General features: G+C 39.3%; 1 protein-coding gene across 11 annotated transcripts in view; it reads left to right on the top strand.

The window, feature by feature from the left end:
• Window positions 1–25,193, top strand: part of LOC132911318 (voltage-dependent L-type calcium channel subunit beta-2) — an 88,122-nt gene that overhangs the window by 59,109 nt on the left and 3,820 nt on the right. For 4 of the 11 annotated variants that reach the window (XR_009658963.1, XM_060967916.1, XM_060967920.1 and 1 more), the window contains 8 exons: window positions 15,390–15,506; window positions 17,096–17,215; window positions 17,285–17,495; window positions 18,913–19,001; window positions 20,895–21,031; window positions 21,599–21,764; window positions 21,831–22,200; window positions 22,703–22,741. Coding sequence is in view for 9 of the 11 variants with exons in the window: in XM_060967916.1 (XP_060823899.1) it covers window positions 15,390–15,506; window positions 17,096–17,215; window positions 17,285–17,495; window positions 18,913–19,001; window positions 20,895–21,031; window positions 21,599–21,764; window positions 21,831–22,200; window positions 22,703–22,741 (1,249 nt within the window). In the remaining 2 variants the exon portion in view is untranslated. Of the gene's footprint in view, window positions 1–3,706; window positions 4,116–6,900; window positions 7,287–10,570; window positions 11,135–15,389; window positions 15,507–17,095; window positions 17,216–17,284; window positions 17,496–18,912; window positions 19,002–20,894; window positions 21,032–21,598; window positions 21,765–21,830; window positions 22,201–22,702; window positions 22,742–24,808; window positions 25,117–25,193 lie in introns of those variants that run through there. The other 7 variants (XM_060967918.1, XM_060967921.1, XM_060967923.1 and 4 more) reach the window with 6 other exon arrangements.

Here is a 25,193-nt window from a genome sequence, read left to right as displayed (position 1 = left end):
TCGATTTTTCTCGCGTCTCTGTCCAAACATTATTATCGAAGCAAATACGTTCAACTATCAGTCTTCAAGCATAGATTACATAAATCACAAGAAACCAAACGAGAGAAATTTATTGAAATAATCATTAATACTACTGCGATAATTTTCGCGATCAAAATAGACATCACTTTTCAACTTTGCATAAAATTTTATTTCGAGAGTTGCAAAGTGATTCGACATTGAAATTCCATTTGACGGATAGCGGTTTGTCATGTAAAGGAATTTTTTTTCAGAAACAAGCCACGCACAGTGCCAAAGGTTACTGACGTCTATTGGCACAAAAACTTTAAGGCGCCATCGTGTGGCTCGTCTACACTTAGGGTTTGGCATTTGAGGTCGAAGAATCCCTATTTAAATAATTCAATTCCCTTATTTCCTCTCCGATGTTTTATCACTATCAGACGTTTCGCCAAAAATCTGAGCAGAGAAGAAAAGTGTTTCGATTCCGTTGAAAACAGTCTTAGGTTATGCTAGATTGTACTTTCATTCAGCTGGATAAAAAAAAGAAAGGAGAAAGGATTAACGACGATTAGAAAAATCGCTGAGGCCGCGTCTTGACCCCAGCGGCAAAACAAAAAGCTGACCTAGTTAAATTCTTGACAAGCAAGTCGGAAAAGCGAGCGTTGACAGTGAGCCGCTGAATCTGCATTCCCCGCGTCTGATTAAAACATTAGTAATTAGACCTTGCAGCGCGAAGAATTTCAATTTAATGTCTCGCGTAACTCTAAATCCTGGAAAAATATCCTTCCTTCCTGGTTTAATATCTTTCGCCGGAAGGGAAATCAGTTTAAAAACTTCTTGCGCTGTGAGCGCAATCTCGAATCTTTCTCCTCTAATTTTTTATTGTTACATTGGATTATCTCATTTCTCACTTCTCATTTGTTACACCTCGTTTCGTAATTGTTAAATATTTTGAATTTTTATCTTGAAATATTTCATTTAGGTGACTTAATGATAATTTGATGGTCGAAAATGGGAACGGAGAATGATTTGATCAGGCTTCAGACGTCTCCAACGTTGTTTAAGTGGGATGGGTTTCCTGAGTTTACATACCTAGTGATAATTTGAACACACAAGGCCAAATTATAGTAATTGTGCAGTATGATGAATATTTTGTTAAAGAAAATTGAGAAATGCTAAATAGAACTGGATTAAAAATTCTATAGTATTTTTTTGTGCTTTTAAAGAAATATAAACGTAGACAAGAGTAGTTTTATCTAACAGCTCTTCAGTTATAGAATAATCATATAATGTTACCAGATATTTTTGTTCTTTTTCTGTAGGTTTGAGAATGATTCTCACGTAACCATCTCATGACGTGAAAGTCTCGAGACGAGCGAAATTTGAGAATCGCCAGAATTTCTGAATGAAAAAACAAAATGATTTATGCGTCTGTGGGAATAAATAGGATGGTGACACGAAACTACAAGCCGGTTTCATCGATTTTCACGTCAAAAACAACAATATCGTAGGGATTATTTGCCTTGGCGTTGGTCTGTTCAGCTTTGACAAATTTTAGTAGCACGCTGGCCGATTCAACCTAGACACAACCCAGACCTACTTATCGATTACAATACTCGTTTATAGCCGATGTTACCCGACTCATCAAACCCAAGTCTCCCTAGAACGCTACCAGCAAGCTGACTTTTCCAATCTTCGGCAACAATCTTTTTCACGAATCACCCTCGCAATTAGAACCTTTCAGACTTCTATATTCTCTTCTATAGTTGATGGAACTTCTGTTGATATATAAGAAAGATTTTATTTCCGGTTTCCCTTCAGTCAGTGATTCACGAGTGTTGGGATACTTGTTAATCTCATACAAAATACGATAATTAACTGGACTGTATAGAAACGATTAATAAATTAGAATTTTATGTTCTTGTTCGTAAGAACTACAAGGATATAAAGAATATTATTTATTGTTCTACAGTAGGAAAATACTAATTCTTGTTCGATAATCAGATAAGATAATCGAGAATATATTTGTATTTCTTTATTCATTCGCTATGTTCACGAAAATATGAATTTACAAAATTTCCGCAGTCCAATCCATGGTCCAAGCCACGTAGTGATTTTTATATACTCTTCTCAATTTTCTAATCATTTCACGAATTTGTTCAGTAAGTGTTCCGATGCTTGGGAATGGGGATGCACGTCCTAAATCGTGGAATGTTATCGAGGAGTATCGGCACAAAAGCCAACGGGCTGACTCACATTCCGCGGTCTCTAGGAATTACCTCTAACCGGCTGGTATTCCTCTTCCCCATGTTCCTTCGTTGAACGAGGAAAATTACGACGGCTCGAGCACTCTCCGGCTGGCTGGCAGAGTTTTCGGTGTGGCGGCCACCGTTTTATTTATAGCGGAGGAGGTCGTGATGCGTTCCAAAAGCTACTCGTCGCACCAGTAGCACACGTTCGAGCGTACCGGCCTTTCGTCTCCGTACACCCAGTTCTCACCGATCAGTGTCTGTCCATTTTACTTGTTCGAGACACGGATGAAGAAAGGACGCGGATGCGTGTTTCGTGAATCGATCCTCTGACCGCGTGTAAATCGTCCAAGAAATCGTGTATCCTCGTTGTGTTCCTTCAGTCATCTCGTTCGGCGGACACACGTGACTATGTGGACTTTAACGTGGTCGAGACACGCAGTGTGTTAGCAGAGTAACGTAAAGTGTTAGAGAATCGATTTCTACGGACGAAGAATTGTGGTTCTGTTGAGAAAACAGAGATAGTTGGGTGTAGAGAGATATGAATGAGCGTGGGATGCATTAAACTGGTAGTGGTAGGTCCTCTTACGTTTGTTTAGCCAGTAGTAGTGAGTTGTAATATTAGGCCGGTGCATGTGAAATGTTCTTTCAGAGAAAACTCTGACCGCGTGTGGCTTCTTCGAAATATGTAAAAGACAATGAATGAAAGCAATTTTTATTGAACGAACGATTACGTAGCTTTGTTATTCCAGGCCCATCAGAATTGTTAAATTCTTAAATTTGCTTCTTCATTTATGAGTTCAAAAAATCCTGTGACAGAAACTTTCTTTAAAAGGTTAAATTTCCTTCTTTATTCCTGTTTCTCTGCGTCTCAAAAAAATGTTCATTGAATTTTCTCCAAATATAAATTCATATCAGAGAATCGCTCGATTGTCACGATTGTTCATGACAATAACAAAGTTTTCATATTCGTCTTATAAACCTTCGTAATATTAAATATACATAATTTATAGGAATTCTCATTGGCCTCTCTTCATTGGTCCAGTTGATAGTTGGCTTGATGACGACAGAGCAAAATATCATAGATGTTATTAACCGATGAAACATTCTGTGTGCACCTATGCATAATATATAATTGTAAATGATTCGAGAATAGTTCATATCACTTCCACATAACATCTCTCTTATAATAACATATATAGTTGCCAATTAATTTTTAACTCCCGATATACAGTTCAATATTCCATTCCAACTCTCCCTTATTAAAACCGAAAAGTTCGATTTGAAAAGTCAAGGTTAAGGCCAGAGATTTATGCGTTCGATATACCCCCAAACACGTCACGAGCAATCGCGTTTAGCGTTCGGCATTGATCCAAAGATCTCTCGAACAAGCCTGTTAATCGTTTCTATTCTTGAATCCCATACCTTGCAAACAATCGTTTCTCGTTCCTTGAAACTAACCACTTGCCGTTGAAGGAATCGTAAAAATCGAAGAAAATCGAATTCCAATGTATCCCTCGCAATCAACGACAAAAACTGAATAACAGTCTGGCGTGTACATGCGTGTGAAGTGAAAAGCAACTGACAGCCGGCCCGTGATAAATGTGGCTTAGAACCAGGACCCGACGTACTTCGTGCCGGAAGTCGATGGACTCGCGAAGCTGACGAAAACTGATCCACGCAGGCGATCGTGTAAACGGATTTCGTTCATCCGATTGTTCGGCCTTCTTTGTATCGACGAAAGTACGAAGTACACGCGAGTTCTCCGCCCCTTTGCGAGTTTCCTGCGATTCGCGCAACCGGAAAATGGCGCATCTTCGACGACCAGCCAGACGGGAACACTACAAACCCTTTGGCAGAAGGAAGGTAAACGAAATTAGACTAACGAGCTGTTGTATTTTTTACTAACTCCCAGTTTGTATCGGAGGAATTGTAAGTAGAGTGTGGGGTTCTACTTGCTTCGAATTATCGATCGAGTATTTTTCCGACTATTTTTGCGGATATTGAATAAATTAGTAAATCGAGGGACGTAAGAATTCTGGTGAAACAGATAATGTCTAACACAGAGATAATATTTCGAGACATTTTTCATGGTTATAGTAATAGATATAGCGATTTGGTCTATAATTGATTCAAATCTGAGAAAGGGAATATGTTAATGTTACTTTTTGAAATAGAATACATCGCATAGTGCGGTTTATAATTATGGTTCATAATCCACTCTAATTTGGGGAAAGGTATAATGCTTGGAATGGAAATGTATGTAGTTCCATATATTATGGAATTACGTTCCAATAGGTTTCAGCGATATCAGAAAAATTAGAACGATTTAACAGTCTTTCTAAACGTTACTTTGAGGAGGGTAGATAGGGAGGACATGTATAATCTTATTAGTCCCGAAAGAGTTAAAATAAAAATGGAAGAAAGGAATGAGATTAGATATCGTCTCTCTTATGTAAAAATTGTGAATGTGCAAGTTGTTGGCTCCTTTGATAAAGCATTGGAATTTCAATGCAAATTCTAATTCAAAGCGTGTATCAGCGCCAATAATGGCATCGACGTGGTCGATATAAGATAAGAAAAAATGAATTCGATGGAACATACCAAGAGTCTAATAAGATTATTTTCATAAGTGTGCCTTGTGTAACCGATCTATTCTTAAAATTCTACTTTAAATGACAGGATGCTCTAATGCCGCCTTTCTACTGAAATAGCTGCGACGTCCTTCGTCGGACGAGTGTCCTCTTGGTCGCCAAGTTTGCCAAATCAGCCTTCTGCAATGTCTGTTTTGCATCATTTGCAAATTGGATATGTCTTCATTCCTTGCATATAACCGATCAAACGTGTGTATGTCTGCCACTTTCTAGTTGAAATATCGAACATGATAATATAGAACGAGTAAACCTGTATAAATCTTCAATTCAAGGATGCTTCGATTTGATCAGTTTGCGGTTGCCACACGAAACGGACAATTACGTCTAATTATAAACTCGTGCCACGCTGGAATCTTATCTCTCAATTATGTTCGTCTAATTAAGAAAGAAGGGCAGACGTTGTTTCTTTACTCGAAACAAGACGCTCTTCGTTGCGACATTTACGTAATAATAGCCTTTCGGTACTGTGTGCGTCTGTAAAACAGGAAACTTTAAAGGGAAGAAGCTTTTTCGTAATAGCTCCGACGATTCCGGAAGAAAGATTCAAAGGTGAAAGAACGACGTGTACAATGTATAGTAGGTTTGACCCAGTTCCTGAATCAACCTGTAACTCACGCGAAAAAAAAGTTCTCGTGGATACGAGTCATAGGGTTTTGTTGATAAATTGGATTCCCTGACAATTCCGTCATATTAACACGGAAAATCCAGTTCAAAATCCTTGTAGATTCAATCTTGTTTGTTGGCATACCGAGCTTGTCATCGATCATTAATGTCAGAAATTCAATTAGTCGATTGATTTCCACTCTCCTCTCGTTGTCAGGGTAATTCATCAAATTCTTCAGTATGTCTAGTATTCGTAACGTAATTATATTCAAATACAAACGAAATAATCTTCCTCTTAGGAAAAAGGATAATATTCCGAGACGACTAATTTACATTTATTTTTAAGTATTTATTACAAAATGAATGAATTATATCTAAACGTGTTTATGAATTTCCTACAGGAAAGATAAACCAAGATAAATCGAGATAAACGATGCAAAGTGTTGCAAACGATGGTCGTTCAATAAATTAATAAGCAAATTATTATAAACACACTTACAAATTTCCTAAATAAAAAGGAAAGGTAAATTCCAATCCAACGTGCACGCAATCATTCCATCGATATATACATATATTCTACTATGTTTTACTTTGCCTGTAGAAAGATTCGCTGTCCAATCAACGAACCAACTATTGTGTATCCAATCAGAAACTTATCAATTCTCCAAAGGAAGAGGAAGAGAAGTTGCACGGTAAATCGTAATCCAAAAAACAATCCCTACTTTGCATTCTAAAAAAAAATCCGCTATCGAATCAACGAACAATCTACATCCAAACATAGATCTACCGATATATTCCTCAAAAGGAACAAAATCTTCCAATCTAAATTCCAATTCAAGACGCATACTCCACAATCTCTGAAAAAAGCGTCTATTCTCCACCCGCAGAAAAATCTATGCTATCAAATCAACAAACGCAACATCTCTGTCCTTCGTAACGCGGAAAGCTGGTTTCTATTCTGGACCGGCCTTCTTTGACCCGGCAAACTTATCGGCTAAATATTCGATTCATCCGAATGACACACTTTCGGTCGGAGGAACCTTTGACCGCAGAGCAGCGGCGAAGACGTCTCGTGGTTTCGCGATTCGACTCCGATCGTCCTCGGCGCATACACGTTACCAAGCGCCTAGTAAGCGTGTATACGCATACACACACTCACACAAATGTATTCAAGAACTCGTGTATTCGTACAGTTTGATAGGACACGTTGCCTTCAGGGTGCAGTGGCCTGGCGTTGTCGTGTGGGTCGCAATGGGCGGCAAGGATCGGGACGGAAGAGGGGTTGTGGATCGATATAGTTACGGGGGTGTCGTCCGGCTTCCTCGGTGGCGCCACAGAGCGGGTGAGTCGGCAAACCCTTAGGCCGATGTATCAACTAACCCAGGCAGGAACGCGATTCGAGTTCGCGGGGACGTACAGCACGTAGTGTCAGTACGCGAAGAAACGTCGTCCCCCCATCATCGTCAAGTCGCGCGTGTGCCATTTCGAAACGACACCGATATCACATTCGCAAGTTTAGTGTGTTCCAATAAAAAATAAAAAAATAGAAAAAAAACAGAAGAATTTCAAAGATCCACGTTGCATCGTTTCACTGGAAGGTGATCGAGGAATTTCAATTTGTTTCATCTCGACGTGCTTCCTGTTCTGCTCCACGAAGGGAACACGCGTAGTGCCGGGAGGCTCGGCGGACCACGCACGCGACCCCGGCCACTTTTCGACGTTTTCAAGCTGTTGATATTTGTTTTCCTTATCTACTTCCGCGCGAGACGATCAAACGCAGGTATACACCGTTGAGTAACATAGAACGTGTGGAAGGAGATTCGTCCAGTCACTGACCAGACAGGAGGAAAACCGGGCTAAGGATGAACGCAGGCAGCAGGCTTTTACGATAAATGTTGATAACGCTTCGCGGCGGGCCGAGTCGATCGAATGAACATGAACTCGCCACTCCACGATGTCGTTGACCCGCTTCCGAGAGCGTCCTCCGCTTTCATAGACCCCCGTTCGAGTTTTCGTGGATTCGCAACCCGTCTCGTCTCTCTCGAGTGTCTTTGAAGCGATGAAACGTCTACATCGCTACTTGGATAGTCTACATTCTCTTTCTCTCTCTCTCTTTTTCTCTGTGTTCGCCTTTCTTTCTTGTTTTTCAAGCGTCTTTTCTTTTTTTCTTCGTTTTCATTCTTCCCTTTTTATGGTGCTTATCGTCGACGCTCTTTGAGCAAATTACGCGTCGTTGTTCGGAGGAAGACAAAGAGGACACTTGGCTGGATAAGGACATCCTATTATTCTTCAAAGGACACTGCCATTATTCGCGAACGAGGGTTTCTTTCGACGTGTCCCTCGGAATCTTCTTAACGCCACGAGTAATAATCGCGCGATGATATACACAGGGTGTTATCTCGATAATCGTGAATCGTTGCTTCTCGCTGAATAATCGTCCACTGTTTACAAAAGGATAGCGCACTCGACACGGTACACTGTAACAAAGGGGTCAACGAAATCGATTGCCCTCCCTCTCTGATAATTCCAGACAGTCGAGTCTTCTTTTTTTTTAAATCGTAGCGTCCTCGATCCTCCACTGACGGATTTCTAAGCCTACGACGTAGATAGGGAATACCTCGCTAATTAATTATCCAGAATGATCGAGGGAATCGCGTGACGTTACTTCGTTCGTTGCTTGAGAAACATTTTCTGCAATATTAATGTAATTTTTATTTTCACGTCTCATTTAGCTTTTCCGAAATTTAGAAATTCCGCGAAGGAATTTGCTCCGTGTTCCATAACATTACGTGTATAATCCATTCTTTGACCATAAGTCTGGAATCCTCTTAACGATCTTTCATCGTGACCACCCATAATCGAAGCCTTACCAGCTCGATCCTTCGGTCTCAGCTATTAAACACGTAACAAGGTCTTTGCACACCGTCGATTTACATAAGCGTCGTATCGTCTAAACGATGTTTCAATCTAGTTCGAACCAAGACTCTCTTGCACGATAATTTATTAACTAATAATATTAGTGAACCGATGAGTGACGAGTCGTAGGTTATTGACTTCAAGCGCTCAATTTTAGGATTTTACATAGAAATGAAAGGATCAGTTGACCTGTAATTTATAAAATTCATTTGTACAATTTACTTCTTTTATCTCAACCCATCTCAACGAAATTTTAATTAGTATCTGACTGAATAGTCGCGCAATCTGACCGACAAATCTTTTTTAACCTGTCAACAATTTTTAGAAAGTATCATCTTTGATGTTAGTAAAATTTCTTCATCTTTGATTGTGTCATATCAAAGAACAATTTTTCAGTCATAAAGCAATATTGAAGCGAGAAGATTGACAAAAATCTACTTGCCGGATTTTTTCTTGGGATAACACGTAAATGGATAAAAATCCGCAGTCAAGCAACAGGGCCATGGTGAACGTTTTGAACTTCGACTATGTGATCAAAATGGATCGATTAAAGGCGTTCATGAACAAACGATGAAATAAACCTCGGCTATATACAGTGGGCTATGCTACAGTGAACTAATTGCTTCTAAAACTTTGTTCATTGTAGCATCAGTTCGTTCTAGCATACATAAAAATACATAATATATATGTATTCAAGGATAATTGGTTGCGAGTATTTTGCTCGCTGATAATTAAAATTATATAGCAAAATAATTAAAAGAAATATATTTCCTGTTACAAATAATGAATAAATAAATGATTAAACTAAACTAACAACGCAATGAATAATACTTTTCCACGTTCGTTATGACATCTTCGTTGGTTGTAGTATTTTGACTTTATTCACAGCTACTGTCATAGTTTTCGTTGGTTTTAAAATCATTCGTGACTTGCCCCATTGTATATATAGATGATACGAGATGGCCCAGTAGTTTCCATGTTACGTGACCAGACTTCGCGACCGATCAAATCGACCGTGTCGAGGATGTTGCAGGCATCCACGTCCATGGACAACAGCGCGATCTCCAACCGTCGTTACTTTAATTGCTACGATGTAATTAACGGACGAGCAGTCGTTAGGCGAGGTCTCGGAGCCAAAGACGAAGCTCACGGTCTCCCCTCGTTAAGATCCTCCTCTTAAGAGCAATTATACCAGCATATTTTGTGACAGCGATGAAACGACCGCCAGTCTGGCACCGACCAACCGGTGTCAATGTGTACCAGACGATTCGTCGCGAAACCATTAGAGCAGAAGGAATAGAGTTATGGTGGCGGTTGCTTAGATCCGAAAAAGGCCTTTCTTGTAAGTCTCCTTGACCGTTCTTTAAGTATAGTATATGGGAGAATAAAAAGTCTTAGAGTATCTAGAGAGAAATAGAGAGAGAGAATGGGAAGAAAAGATACTTAGGAAATATCATGAATTATGCGAGGGTTTTTGTCGAAATTTAGGAGACTGTGACGTATAGACTTTGTTCTGAAGCTTTGTCTTCCGCTATCTTCTCCTTTTTTAGTATATAGTGGATTATATAGATGAGCGAGGTTATATGTTATCACATACTGGTAAAAGTGGATTAGTTAGATTTTAGGGGATTTCGATAAGAGGACATATATTTGGAAATTTTGAATCTGATAATCTCCTCTTTGGTTTAGCGAAAGTAACAGAGCAAAATATTCGATCCCTACAGACTTGGTGTAGAGGACTTCAAACCACGTGGAACATAATACACTTGACCCATTCAGACTACACTTGATCGTACGTCAAACTTTATACTACCATAAGGGAATATCTGTATTGCAGAATTTTAAATCCAGTAACGTTCCCTTTGAGATTTGATAAAAGTAGTAAAATAAAGCGAGGCCAGAAAATTTAAATCATCTAGAATATAATATTTGAAATATTCAATAGAGAAATTTTAAACAATTGCAAGATCAAATAACATATCCAATAATATAATTTCCAATATATTCAATAATACAATTAATACAATTGCCCTCGAAATTTGATAAACGTAGAAATTTCGAACCACCATCGTATTAGTATCGTGTCTGCGTTCATCCGTTAAAATCTCAAAGCTTGTCACATTGAACAAAGAATCTCCTTGCCGACAGCGTGTTCGAAGCTGAACACGAGGAGAGGATCATCGAGAAGCGATCTCGTCTCGCGGAGAAATCCGCGATGGACGCGAAAGTCGAAGCACCAGGTGTTCGAGGTGCGATGAAGCTCGAATGCTGTGAGTAGAAACGCGACTGGCGTTTGGATGGCTTGCAAACGGAAGCGGAAAAAGTCGTGGAAGAGCGCCTGAGGTGAAATTCCACTGGCTGCACGGCCTTCGCGCCGGCCAGCATGGCGTAGCAACGCCACGAAAATCCCACGTTAAACTTTTACCAACGGGGCAGAGTCTATTGCTAAGTTTGTTCCATTGGTTGAAAGAACGAACAGAGCAGAGGAGAAAAAGACGCAATGCGGTAGCGTGTGCTAAGCGAGAGCTTAGCGGATCAACGTCGTGCCACAGAGCCGGTTCAGAGAACGAAACTGGGCCATAACAGAGTCGAAGGGCCCGGCGAAGGTGGATAAAGCCACTCGAACAACGGCCCTGGCGACAACGGCGTTGGCTTCCGGCGATGATCGGATACAATCAACACAATTCTGGCTACAACAAGCTATTTACGCAGGTACACCACCGACAATCGTCCTTTCAAGTCTCTTTTCGTTGTGTCTTGCTACGGTCGTCAAAGAAAATTTGGTAGTGATTAGTTGACACTCATTGGGAATTTTATGAGGATACTTCAGAAGATCCTTTCGTCGTCTCTTTTGCTCTTCTTTTATATTTTCTTTTTCCACTCTTCATATATTTTCCTTTTCTCAATTGTCAGCTTTTGTGATTTTTAATTTTGATGTTCTTCCATTATTCAGTTAATTTTCAACTAGATACCATTTGTTTCCACACAGTGTTAAATATAAGAATAAAAGAAATTCAAATTAATAATTGACGATCACACGGTAAAACGTATGGCAATTTTGATGATTTTATGTAACTTTTATTTAACGTCTTAAAGGGATACAAAGTAATTGAGTAAATGATAGATGAATTTTTGAAAATAGATGATATTTTGTAAGAAAGGAATAGTATTAGTTCTTCGTATGACTAATGTTATTAATATTTGTTAAATATTCAAGATCATAAAAGAAGACGTATAATTAATCTAAAAATCAAACGGAAGGTTTAGTGCAGAATTGATTGACGATATATCGAATTTCTATAAAACAAGGAAATTGTCACTCATCGTATTCATTTCACTTATGGTATTCAACTATTATATCCATATTGAAACTTGTAGCAATTAACTGAATTAAATTGAAGCTTCCACGAACATCATCATTTATATTCTCTCAATTTAATTAAGGTGATCGTTCTTGTTTATATTCCGAAGAAAAACGATCTCGTTTTAGCTTTCACCTTAATGTTATTTTTTTGTAATACACGACACAGGTACACAGGTAAGGTTATAAGAAGATAATGCTTGTAACGCGTACGGCGTACACGTTTCATAAAGGGTGTCAATGAATCGGCCTCCTTACACAAAGTAAATTAGTTGCAAGGGAGCAGTGTGGAGCGTGCGAAGCGTCTTCATACATTTTCTCGATTTTATAAAGGATTTTCCGTGGCGTGCGATGCGTCATACAAGTTTTACATTAATCAGCCTGGCGTGAAATAAAACCGGCCAGGCGTGCTATCGTTGCACAGCCTCGATCCTTTACGTTGCAATCTAAATCGATCTGGTTTACATTTTGAGCGTGAAACCGAGCGTTTCCAGTATGCTCTGTTGCTCCTGCAGCCGCTGTTTTCGTCCTATTCACAGACTTCTTTTTATCCTCCTTTTATCCGTGTCGAGTTTTTATTACTTTGTTTGCGTTACCCTGCCATTCTTCTGCACTTAACGTTTACTTCATTTCCATCTTCCATCGTTTACCACTTTGGTCTCGTTCAAATTCAATTGAGGTAACTCGACTTGAAGTTTGTGTACACACGAGTCAAGTTATTTGACGCGAAGACATTTAAGTTCGAGTAATCTGATTTTGAGTGGATATTTAACCCAGATCTGCCCGTCATACGCTCAGAAGGATGATTTAAGGCACCCAAACTTAATTTCTCATTTTTCTGGAGCGTTCATAATGGCCAATATCTTTTTAGAAGGACAATGGCCTGAAAATTAATCAACAGATTTAATTTATAATTTACTACTATCGTTTATAACGCTGAATGTGCTTTTAGAAAGACAGTAATCAAAAACTTACTCAGCAGACTTAATGCAGAACTCAAATGGAGTAGACATGACCTTATTTTGAAAAATACCGCTGCAAGCTCAGATACATTTAAGTTAAATGAAAATGGATGTCTAAATGGCGTATATTTACAGTCAACTTAGTTTAGAGAGGCAAGAAGGTAATAGGAAATAACATTACATTATCTAGTAGCTGTTGCTCTTTTCATGACAAGAAATAGCTGAGAACTCGACAAGACGTTTTAAGACGAGTAAAATAACAGATTCACGTTAGTACAGTGGTCTGAAGCTACTTGAAGTCAACTGACTCAGTTAACGAGAAACATAGAAACTTGAAAGTATATTTCAAGATATTTGCGCATATCCAACCCTTATCTTCTCCCATAAATTCCTATCATCTTAATTTAATCTTCCAATATAGAAATTCGTATTACCCAGTGACACAAAAATGCTCTGGCTAAAAATTCGTCACACGCGATTATTCGAGAGCATTCCAGTCCTCGTGATCCCCCGGAGGGTCGAAAAAGGTCGTGGTGGCACGCATAGACAAGTTTACACAGTCACGCACGGGGAACAGGTAGAGAGACGATTAAGTAAAGGCCGTTGGCATGGTTACAAGCCCCGACCGAATGAACTCATCGTCCCGATAGAAAGAGCGAAAGAGAGCGACAAAAAAAAAAGATCCCATTTAAGGGTGAGGAAGGCTGAAGGGAAGTAGGAGAGAATCATTTTGTAAATGAATTCTACTTTAATTCTAATACTATATAACGAAATTCGAGATTGCCTCCGAATGCACCATGCTGAAATGCAAATCGAACGGTCGCCTGAGTGATGCGACACACGCTGGGCATCCTTTGCATTTAATTAAGTATCTAATTACAGGACAGGTAAAAGCTTTGACTTTGAAAGGTGGATCAATACGTCAATGTCGTCTTCGGTTTGGAATCGATAAAATTGTTAGAAATTGCGTCTTCTCGCTTCGATGAATTTCCAGGTCTCTTCATGCTCGAGAACGTTCGACATCGATACGTCTTCCATCGCGTTCGACGCAATCGATCCAATTAATTCGTCGTACAGGCAATTAATTGACCGTCCAACATCCCTTTTTGTCACATTGTCGCCAACATGGTTGCGTTACGAGCTGTTCCTGAAACGTTTGGCAGGATGTTCCGCAAGTTGACGCAACCAATTGCGCAGCGCGTGTTAACGTATAGATAGAATCCTAATTTTCGTCGCGGATAATTTCCGGTGTTGTTTGCCCAATTGCCACGCGATTATTCTAGAAATCACACGAATCTAATCGTGAAGTATATGTAACACTTTCGTAACGCGTACTTTTGGCGTTGTGTTGCACTGACACTTATAAATTTAACTAAGATGTTATTATATTATCATAGGGAGTTAAAAGATACACTGCGGGGAAGAAACACCACTATTTTACAAAATGGAATTATAACTGACATTGAAGAGCAGTACATAAATATAATATACATCCCAGAATAGAGCGTGATAAACAATGCATAGTATGAAACATAGCGATACTCATATACATTAGTATATATTAAACTCTTTTTTGCGTACCATTGTATGTTAGACAGTCTACTGACCACTGTCTCGTTTTATCTAATTCCTTTTATAATTAAGAAATGAACAAAATTCGCGAGAAACACGTATTTAATGAATATACGCTTGTCCGACCAGGTACGGTCCGCTCTACTTAGTCGCGTATTATCCACTTATTCCTACAAACGTTGAATTTTTTCAAATCGAACGTATATAATTAATTGCATTTTGTTACGTTCCTATAACAGAAGTACGAGCAATTTATGAAATACGACAGTAAATTGGAGACTAGATATCGAGACAAATATGAAATGAGAAATTGTGCAAAACAAGAATTTCGTCGTTTATACTGGTTCAAGTAACAAGTCGTTGCAAACTAGCACGTTAAAATATTTGCAAAGAAGTGGGGTCTGCAAAGACGGCCACGGTTGCTTCAGAACCGACAGAACTTCTCTTTTTAAGCTAATGGTCCCCGACTCTCAAAGCCCTTGAGAACTTCTCCAAGGCTTCCGTGGGCAAAACATCGGGCTCCCTGTAGTTCTTGGAACACGAACTTCTCGAAAAATCTTGCCAGAGTCGTGACGCAGTAGTTACCAGTTTGACAAATTCCGTGAAACAAGAACTGACAAAATACCATAATAACTGTAGCATAAAAATCTCCTATTTTCCAAATTCCATTCGTTTAAACTTTTATTTTACCAACCGCGCATTTTATTACTATTCGTCAAAGCAACATATTGCGCGTATAAAATAAACAAAACAAGTAAACTTGCTTTCTGGAATCTTTGTGAAGCCTGACAGAAAATAGAGCATATTAAAATGATCAAAAAACGACCAACGTTATTAATACGTTTTACATTACCGTTTGTAAAAATAATAACATATCGTATATATAGAAATAGCACGAAAAAATTCGCTTCTTGGAATCTGTGAACTCTGAGAAAAGACGAAGTATATTATTATCACAAAATCAGCGAAGAGTCGTTACTATACTCGGTTCGAAACTATTCGATAACGATCCGAATGTAATAATGGATTTCGCTTGGAGGCGCGATTTAAACAAGTTTATTTTGTATTTCAGGGCTCGGCAGACTCGAACTACTCACAGCCGAGCTCGGATCTCTCGCTGGACGAGGAGAAAGAGAGCTTGCGTCGTGAGAAGGAGAGGCAGGCCCTCAATCAACTTGAAAAAGCCAGGGTGAGTCATTGATCTTTCGCATGTTCCAGTTTCACCTCTCCTTCCTCCATCCCCGTTTGGCTTGTTTTTCCACCGGTCTTTCGTAAATCGTTTGGTATCGATCGACTACTTCCGAACAGCGTCATTGCCTCCGACGCCGCCTTCACGTTCAAGTCTGTAAGTTGTCCGCCGAGGAATGAAAAGCGTGTCAATGAATAAGCGCGCCAGACCAATGAGATTTCGCACGCGGAGACCGCTTGGCGAAACCAATTAAGCGACTCGTGATCCTTTGTTTTCGACGATAGATGCAAATGCAATATATCGCGTTGCCAGCCGTGATACTATTGCCTTTAATTGTACCTTCCTTTCTAATAGCCGGTGCAACGCGTTCGAACTCGGTGAATTGGTAATTATCGGATCGGTTGTCTAGATGCTTCCGTTACACTTCTCTCTTTCTTTCTTGTGTACCTACACGATCGCCTAATTGTCTTCAACTTTGTGTCAACGGGCTTTTGAATAGTGCAGAGTATGGAGGATGAAGAACACTTGTGATCCACCGAATTTTAAAACCTCTTTTGGTTTGCGAATTAAAAAATTTCTGACTGTTCAAATCCTCGAATCTTCGAATCTTTTCAAGCTTATAGATTTACGAATATTCGAATGTAACTTAATCCTACGTTTCAACGATAAATTTCCTGGTACCAGCATGAAGTTTCGCAGAATTAGGGCGAGTATTTAGACCGAGTAATAGCAGAGCGGGTCGTGTCTGAATTATGAAAACTCTTTTGTTGGCCAGCATACGCGGCCCATCAGTCGAATCACCTTCGGCTGAACAATAAATGAATATTGATTAAATAGCCGCGACCTTCGAGTGGTAGAACGACGTAACAAACGCGGACAGCACCCTATCACTGTATTACGCTTTTATTCTTTGCCAATGTGTCACATGATACATTGACAATGTACCGATCATCCGTGATCTCATCGGCATTTACTTTATGCTTAAATTACTGTTGCACGAGTATCGTTGCGATATAATGGATTACGCTACACGACCCAATAAAAAAGTCGATATCGTAAACAATAAAACTAGCTTATTTATCGAAATATTACCGCTGATATTCCTTCGGGAAAATTTTCTAACAAGAACCTGGTTCTTAAGCTCTCTTTAACATCTTGACTATCGCGCGAGTATTATATTAGGTTGTCCGAAAAGTGTCTTTCTTTTACAGACACGTGCTTTACAACGATGTATCTTTATCGAAACATGAAACCTAATCTGTCGAATGTTGTGATCTTTATTTGATAAAATAAAATGGATCATACGTAATTCGATAAAATAATATAAAATGGAAAATGTTGTGCATCCATTATTTCCTTATACAACGAAAGAAACTTTTCGGACGATCTAATATGTATATTTTAGATTCTCGTCGTTAGAAATTTATTAGTTCACGAGATTTATTTTGTTCTAATCATTCTAAAAAATTTAGTAAAGAACGTGATCATCAATAACCGCCATATGGTAGCCAACATGTTAACGTATAACTTGTAATTAATGTTAAATTATATAGAGTGGCTTTAATAGAAAGTTTTTGTAAATTATACAGACGAAAGCGGTAGCGTTTGCAGTGCGGACCAATGTGAGCTATGACGGATCTGTCGACGATGATTCGCCTGTCCATGGCTCGGCTATCAGCTTCGAGGTCCGCGACTTCCTGCACATCAAGGTACGTTGTTTATCTTTTGTGTGTTTTCTTAACGATCTAAAGTAATCGATCGTCCACGAAACTCTTCAGGAGAAGTACGACAACAATTGGTGGATAGGTAGGCTGGTGAAAGAGAACGCGGACGTCGGCTTCATCCCATCCCCGGTGAAATTAGAGGCCCTGAGGCAGCAGGCGAGCGCTGCACGTGGTACAAAGGGTCTCTATTCGGCACGTGGAGGGTCTTCAGGGAACCTTGGCGAGAGTGGTATGCCCTCACGTGGTTCCACACCACCTACACCAGGTATCCTAGCACGTCCTTCTTTCTTTCCGCCCCGAAAACCACGGTGTACCGACCAGTTCGGCAATTCTCGACCGATCGATGTCTCGACAATGAAAACACAGACCGGAGAGAGGGAGATCGTCGGCTCGTCGTACAAAAAATACAAAATGAAATAAGAGAGACAGAAAAGACATACAAGAGAGAAAGAAAATACGAAAGAACACTAAAAATCAAAAAGAATCCTAAGTTGGCCCTAAGTATCTGTACATATACAAACACTATAGTAGCTTTCGTTTCTTTCCACACCGCATATGTCGTGGGCTTCTTTCTTTACCTTCTCACCATTCTTCTTTGCCCGTTTTTATTTTAGTTACGAGAGTGAATCCTCGACTAGCGATGATCGAGTTCTGCGAGTTAGATCATAGGAAATTCAGCTAACGTTGCGTTGGTCATTGGAAATTTTTCTGCATGTACTTTGACCGCCTTCTTAACTCTAGAATTACCGATCATTTACTTTAACCTATTCGAAACCAGTGACGCACCGGTCATGCCGTGTTTATTTGATGTAAAATCAAATGCTGACGCATTCTATGCGTCGTATGAAGGTATTCGTGTTATCGTTATTAGTCACTAGAAGTAAAATCGTGTATTACAGAGAGAGAGTATTATATAAGATTAAGAAATGACGTTGGTTTCGAGATAAAGATATGTAATCCTCGAACAGGATCATAGAAATTTCGAAATGTCAATCCTTGAAAATTTCCTGTGAGAAAATGTATTTTTCTCTCGAATGGGTTAACGTATACTAAAATGTACATAGATGATCATAATCAAATTGATATAATGAAAATAATCACGTTTCTCTCTGAATAAAATCCAAAATCAATTTTTCCAAAGTTTCTGCATGCTTTTAATAACTTTAAACTGAAAAAGATTCGTACTTGTAACAAGTTTAATAATTCTACTGTTAAATGTTTCGTCTAAACACTGGTCCCACAGATCGAAAATTTCTCCTTTTCATATTGTAAAAAAGATCCTAATTCGAGATTTTCGTCAATGACCCACGCACGAGTACGATCACACGCTTGATATTAGTATCCACGTTCACCCGCCTCATAGTTCAGACTCGACGATACGATCAATCGATCCTGTTCGCCGACAGCCACCCTGTTCACGATCACGCACAGACCCAGTCAATTTACGTCATATTTAGTATTCTATGCTGTAAATGAACTTTTCAGTAGTTGCTTCCACGATCTCTCCAGATAATCATATTCGACAGCATCGAACTTATTTAGTACCCTAGGTTTCTTAGTCTGCATTCGATCGCTTCTCACTCTAGTTTTCCTTTGAGAGAAAGAGGGACATCCGTCGATGCACGATGCATAAGAAGGATCGATTTCCACGATTAATTCGATCCAATTTCTTTTCTTGACAGGTGACGACAGTGACAGCGTCCGCGGCGGTAAGGCAACGTTGACCACGCCACCGGCTAAGGAGAAACGGAAGAACTTCTTCAAGAAGCCGGTAAACGATTTCGACGAATCGCAGTGTCTATGACTATTCCGATCCTCTTTGTGTCCACTCGTCTAACGTCGTGCTTGATTCTACTTTGGGTCTCTAGTTTTGTAGTTGACAGCTCGAGAAAGTATATATTTCTAGTCAAAAGTCTCATCCACGTTTGCATGAACCTGAGATGATCCTATGAACGTTCAGACGGAATCCTGTAAACGTACTGCTGTTTATGAGTATTAGGACACTTAAGTAAATCTGAAAAATCATTAGGAAAATGATTAAGAACCGCTGTCTTATTTGAAACAAAGATATAATATTATAACGATATAATAATTTCATCAAATTTTTAGCTTTTGAAGTTTTCCATCTAATTTGTCTCAAAGTTAAAGAAACTACATGAATCAACTCACATTTATTATAATTTACTATATTGCTTATATAACTCTTCCAAATTTAACAACTTTTATGTATATATTAGTAAATATATTAGTTGATATCTTCGCAGAAAAACAAAATTCAAATCGAGTAATTCTTTGATTACTTAAATTAATTATTACCTTTCTACGTGAAACCAGCAGGTGTCAAAATACTTATAAACAGAAATATACAGCGGCTACAGCAGTATTTATATTTCAATGAAATATTTTTTAGCAAATCCTACATTTCACGTTCATAGTACAACATTTTTGTAGTCGCATGAACATGAAATTTGATATTACTTGGATCTAATTAATTGTAATAAATACAACAACGTGTACGAATACTTCGTACAGCCACTGTGCAAAAAGGATTCTATAGACGCCGAAGAAGACGTAAAACTTTATAGACGTCCAGAAAGGACCCCATAGATATTCAGGAAGTATCTATCTCATCAACTTTTACGGACAGAGATAAGCTCTATGAGATATTGGATAGGTCCAATCAAAATTTTTCGTCGGTTTGGCAAAGATTTGCGTTCGATAAAACCGGTGACGTGGACGAGGCTTATGTGTCTAAATTTATCTGTCGGTGCTAGAAAATATCGTGGGCCACGCGAGGACTAGCAGATTTATTTCTGTGAGTATGCGATTGTGTGTATGATACTGGGATACCTGTCTCTGTGCATCGTGTATATCTGTTGAATCAAAGAAGAAGAAGAAAGTAAGGAAGGACAGAGGACGCGCATCGAGCATTCAGACTCGTAACTCTCCAAACCGAGAGTTTATCCGATAATTCCCACTTTCAATTTCCATCAATTTATGACGCCAACAAGAAGCAATTATTCTAAAATCTAAATCCTTTATTTCTCGGTTGACTGCTCTGTGAACCGTGTCAAATGCTCCTTTTTCTCTACTCTTTCCTTTTTTAAGTACATATATACAATACGTCAATGTGTCAATGTGAGTAGCAATTTCTAGCATCGATCGATAATCAAGTAACAATTATTCGATCTTAGCGGACCATTTTACCATGACGAGGACGATCTCGTCGAAGATGCCCTGATCTTGATGAAACCACGTGGTCCGTTTGCTGAAAATGGTTCGCCGAAAATACGGTAGAATAATGGCTTCTAAAGAGAACAGATTTAGTGCGTAGGTGATCGTTGATAGCTTAGGTTGATCAGTAGTTTGCAAAAAAATAAAAAAAGAAAGAAAACAGATTCTGCTTGGCCAAAGTGCCTTTGGAATGCTGAAGAAAGATGGTCGATGAGATGGCGATATTACCGTGAGAAGGACTTTGGCCGCGCAGGAGGGTAGGTCGTATACTGTCTCCAGTCGACGTGGCCATTAACTGTTTTCAATGTTTTCAATGTTGCATTCCGTGCGCACGAAGTCCTACGTAAGTGAGAGACTATCTTGGGGCTGATCCTGGCGTGTAGGACATCCTCTTAGTCGGTCTAGACTCATTCGTTCGTCTCGCTTTCAGGAAACGACCACGCCGTACGACGTTGTACCATCTATGAGGCCTGTCGTCCTGGTCGGTCCATCGTTGAAAGGTTATCAGGTGACGGACATGATGCAAAAGGCGTTGTTTGATTATTTGAAACATCGGTTCCGAGGCAGGTACGCGAAGCTTTCTTTAAAGTTGAAGCTGTTATTATCGAAGAGCAATTATTTAGTCATGTTGGTTTATAAAGATTTTGTCACAGAAATGTTTATTGAATATCTATTTGCATATTTTTCGTAACTTTTATGTATATGCGCATGCTGAATTCGAATCTGCATACAGATTTTTTCCATCATTCTGTGATTGCTCTTTTCATTACTATTACTGAAAATTATTGAATTCGTAGCAAGTTATTTTACTGATAACAGTGCGCTATACTTAAGATGAATTTGAATTAATTTATACTTGGCATATTCGTAAGAATAAAATTCTAATATTGAAGAAATGTATTACGCAGTTAATAGCTAGTCTTCGTGATGTTTATATAATATCTTGTCATTCAATATGACAACAAAATAAAAATATTTTGTGAGCCAATGTTATTTGAATATTTATGTTTATATAATACCCTATCATGTTATACGACAAGAAACGAAGGATGTTTTTTGAATATTATTTTATTTGCACGAGGAAGTATTCCATTCTTTGCACTTTTGGCTAAATATTTGTTTCTGCAATTTCAGAATAATTATCACTAGGGTAATGGCAGACATTTCACTGGCAAAGAGATCGTTGCTGAACAATCCATCAAAACGAGCGATCATGGAACGATCCACGAGCAGGAGCAGTTGTTTGGCGGAAGTTCAAGCTGAGATCGAGAGGATTTTTGAGCTTGCCAGAACCCTTCAGGTACTTTATCAACCATTTGATCCTCTCGTTTCTAAACATTGTCCACTTACCACTATTAATTTCTAGTTGGTAGTTTTGGACTGCGATACCATCAATCATCCGTCACAGTTAGCTAAGACCAGCCTGGCGCCAACGATCGTCTACCTGAAGATTTCGTCACCTAAAGTGCTCCAAAGGTTGATCAAGTCGCGTGGAAAGTCGCAGATCAGACATCTGAACGTACAAATGGTGGCTGCTGAGAAATTGGCTCAGTGTCCTACAGAGATGTTCGACGTGATCTTGGATGAGAATCAGCTGGAGGAAGCCTGCGAACACGTGGCTGAGTACCTGGAAGCTTACTGGAGGGCCACGCATCCTCAAGTGATCGCTACAGTGCCACGTCCGATCCCTGCACCGGATGCACCGGTCGACGCGTTAACACCTCGCGTCACATCAGGTATCATATTCATTGTGACGCGTCGATTATGGTCGCATATTATCATCGAGGATCTCGTAGCAGAATGTTACCAAGTACAAATATTCTACGTGAGTTTCATTATCGCGGAGAATGGCCTGGTTAGGGTTATACACCTTCATAGACGAGTAGAGTATTTGTATTTCAAAAATATTTTAAAATTGGGTCGTTTAATTGCTGGTAAAAAGAGGAATTTTGTGTATTTCGTGATTTGATTTCGATAGACTCAGACAGGAAATCTAGACAACGACATCGAATCATATATCAGTCAATTACTTACCACAGAGAATTATTTAAGCTCGGTGATCGCGACATATCATCATCATTATTCTCGTCCACGACTGTCAATCCTTTTCACACAGTCTCAATGCGATCCTCACCTCTCAGTCATGGCTGGTTGGGTCGAGGTTTCTAGCTCACTTGAAACTCTAACGAGCCCCAATTCCGTCAACTAACACTCGACACTTTCTTCTTGCCTCTTCAGGTGCCCATCATGAGAGTTACTACGGCCACGAGCCAAGAGGTAACCCAACCTTTTTCTCGAGCGCAAAATTGTACACACGTCCCTTTTTCTTTCTTTTCTCTTTCTACGAGTCCAACGTCGCGCACCCTGTGTTCCGTTACTTGCTTGAAGATGTAGAAAAATAGAGAGAAGAAAATAGATAAAAGGTTAAACTGATAGAATAAATCGGAGAGAAACGATTATATTCGTTCTGGTATTTTTCAACGCGCGAACAAACACCGTAGTTCGTTTTTCCTCTTTTGTTCCATTTTTTTTTTCTTTTTTTGTTATCGAGAGTTGGATTCTCGAGAAAGAGCAATGGCAACATTCGAAGCTAGTAATGAAACACATCTGTAGTTGTATCATTAGCTGCACGTAGCCGTTGCATGGATTCGTGTTAGAACGTAGAGTTACTCTTTATTGGAAAGACTGCTAGTCGCTGGTTGCAGACCTATACTCAGCCTTGTAAATTATTACGATATATCGTTCGATGTACGCTGCACGTCCTTCTTCTTCGTGTGCACGCTATAGCGTCTGAATGACGCGCGAGAAGTTATATCTCTCATTTTCGTTGTATATACCCCGCTCTCGTTGTTTCTTCTATTTAAATCAGCGCTGTTCGAAATAAACTCGGAAATTCCAAGAATCCTATTTAACCTTCTTTTTCTTTTCCTCTTATAAAAATTTTAATATCACGTTCTATAAAAAAGAAAGAAAGAAAAAAAAAAAAGAAAGGAAGAAAGGAGGTTCCACCAATACGAACAACACTGGTTTAAACTATACCTACAAACTTATTATTTTAACTTGCGCGTTTTCCGCATGATTTGGCAGATTAAAAATAAACTAGCAGTCTTTGAACTATCAAGAAAAATACACGTATCACGGTGAAAGATATTCGTACAAAAAGCACGACACCTTTATATTGAATTTCTTTTCAGCGACGATATATGGATCGGCAAACATGTATCAACCTCTGCAAGACAATGGCGCGTTCGTTCTCGTTAGTTTCAATCACGTTTTCATATTGTTTTTCTTTGCTCATATCCACTTCCTTTCTGCGCTCCACCAGAAAGACACGACCATCCCTCGTCGTCAGCTTACCTCGTGCACGCTGCGCTCTGTCTACTACCCTGACACGAGTGGATTTACCCGTGACATCTGTTCGACTATTAATATTCATTAAAAGCGTCTAGAACATGCGTTCACGATGTCGTCACGGACAAAGACTTCTCAAAGCGAAAAGACTAACGTCTTCTTGATAGTATCGTGAATGAAGCTATCATGTTTCATGGATCGTTCATTCTTTTTGTTCAGTGCCCTCAACTGGTACGGTAGAATAATTTTTAAACAATTTTCGCAATTATGACATTGTACGCAGAGGCTCGTAAAAGTATTTGAACATTTACCACAGTGAATTTTTTTCAATACATTTTAACGTAAAAAAAATCTTATTTTTGGTTAATTTTATTTTGCATATATGAAAGAATTTTATTCCTCCTTCTGTAAAATTATCGACTGCACGAAGAACGGACTAGAAAATCATCGTTTCGATAATTTTGCACTAGCGTGTCGTCAAAGATTCAATTTTTCAATGTTTATGCTCAGAGAATATTAATAGACAGAAGGAAATACGTGTCACGTGGATAGTAACCGCCTGGTTGGATCCAAAATCTTAAAATAAATCTTATGAGCTACCAGTTAAGGGTTGATCACGTAAAATCCACGCGTGTAACATGCTACGCAAGACTAACAACACGTAAACAAGCGCGTGACCGTCCACCCTTGCATACTCTCTATCTTTTTCTCTTTCGTTTCATCGTAAAAAAAAGTCCTCATTCGATGAATCGCAATAATCTCCACCAAAACGACGACTTTACCTAAAATATAAAAAGGAAAAAAGTTAAAACGTTCCGTTACCACTGGCAAAATTAAAATCTCAGATCGAGAATAGAAAGACAGAAACGAAAAGAAAAAAAAAAAAAAACCAAAAATAGAAAAGGAAAAGGAAAAAAGAAAAGAAAGCACCAGGTCGAAGTATGATCGGCAATCAGCTCTGACTCCGATGTTCTCTTTGTTTACGTGTAAAAGTCGTGGAGGCGGTGGCTGCCACGGGAGTCATCCGAAAACAGGGCCAGTTCACCTATGGTCCGGGTGACGAGAACAAGCCCAAAGAGTCGAGCTAAAAGAACGCTCGCACGCACGACGACGCTTCTTCCACACACACACTTCCTCCTCATCGCGGATGAGATTTTACGGCGTAGACCGGCTGACCAATTCTCTGTACTCTGTCGTCCTTCCCCTTCCCCCGTAATCTTAATACACGGGGGATTACGATGACGATCGAGAGAATTAGAGACTGTCTGTTTATAGGGAAACCTCCTTAATAAGGCCGCGTTGTAAGTATAGACGGGTTTGGTGCACGGGCCCGGTGAAACGGGACCTTATTCTTGTTTCTCTTACCCAAAGAGAAGGA

This window comes from Bombus pascuorum, chromosome 10, assembly GCF_905332965.1.
Source record: "Bombus pascuorum chromosome 10, iyBomPasc1.1, whole genome shotgun sequence".
NCBI lineage: Eukaryota > Metazoa > Arthropoda > Insecta > Hymenoptera > Apidae > Bombus > Bombus pascuorum.
The sequence above is the reverse complement of the archived record's forward strand: the minus strand, read 5'-3'. Positions and strand labels throughout refer to the sequence as shown.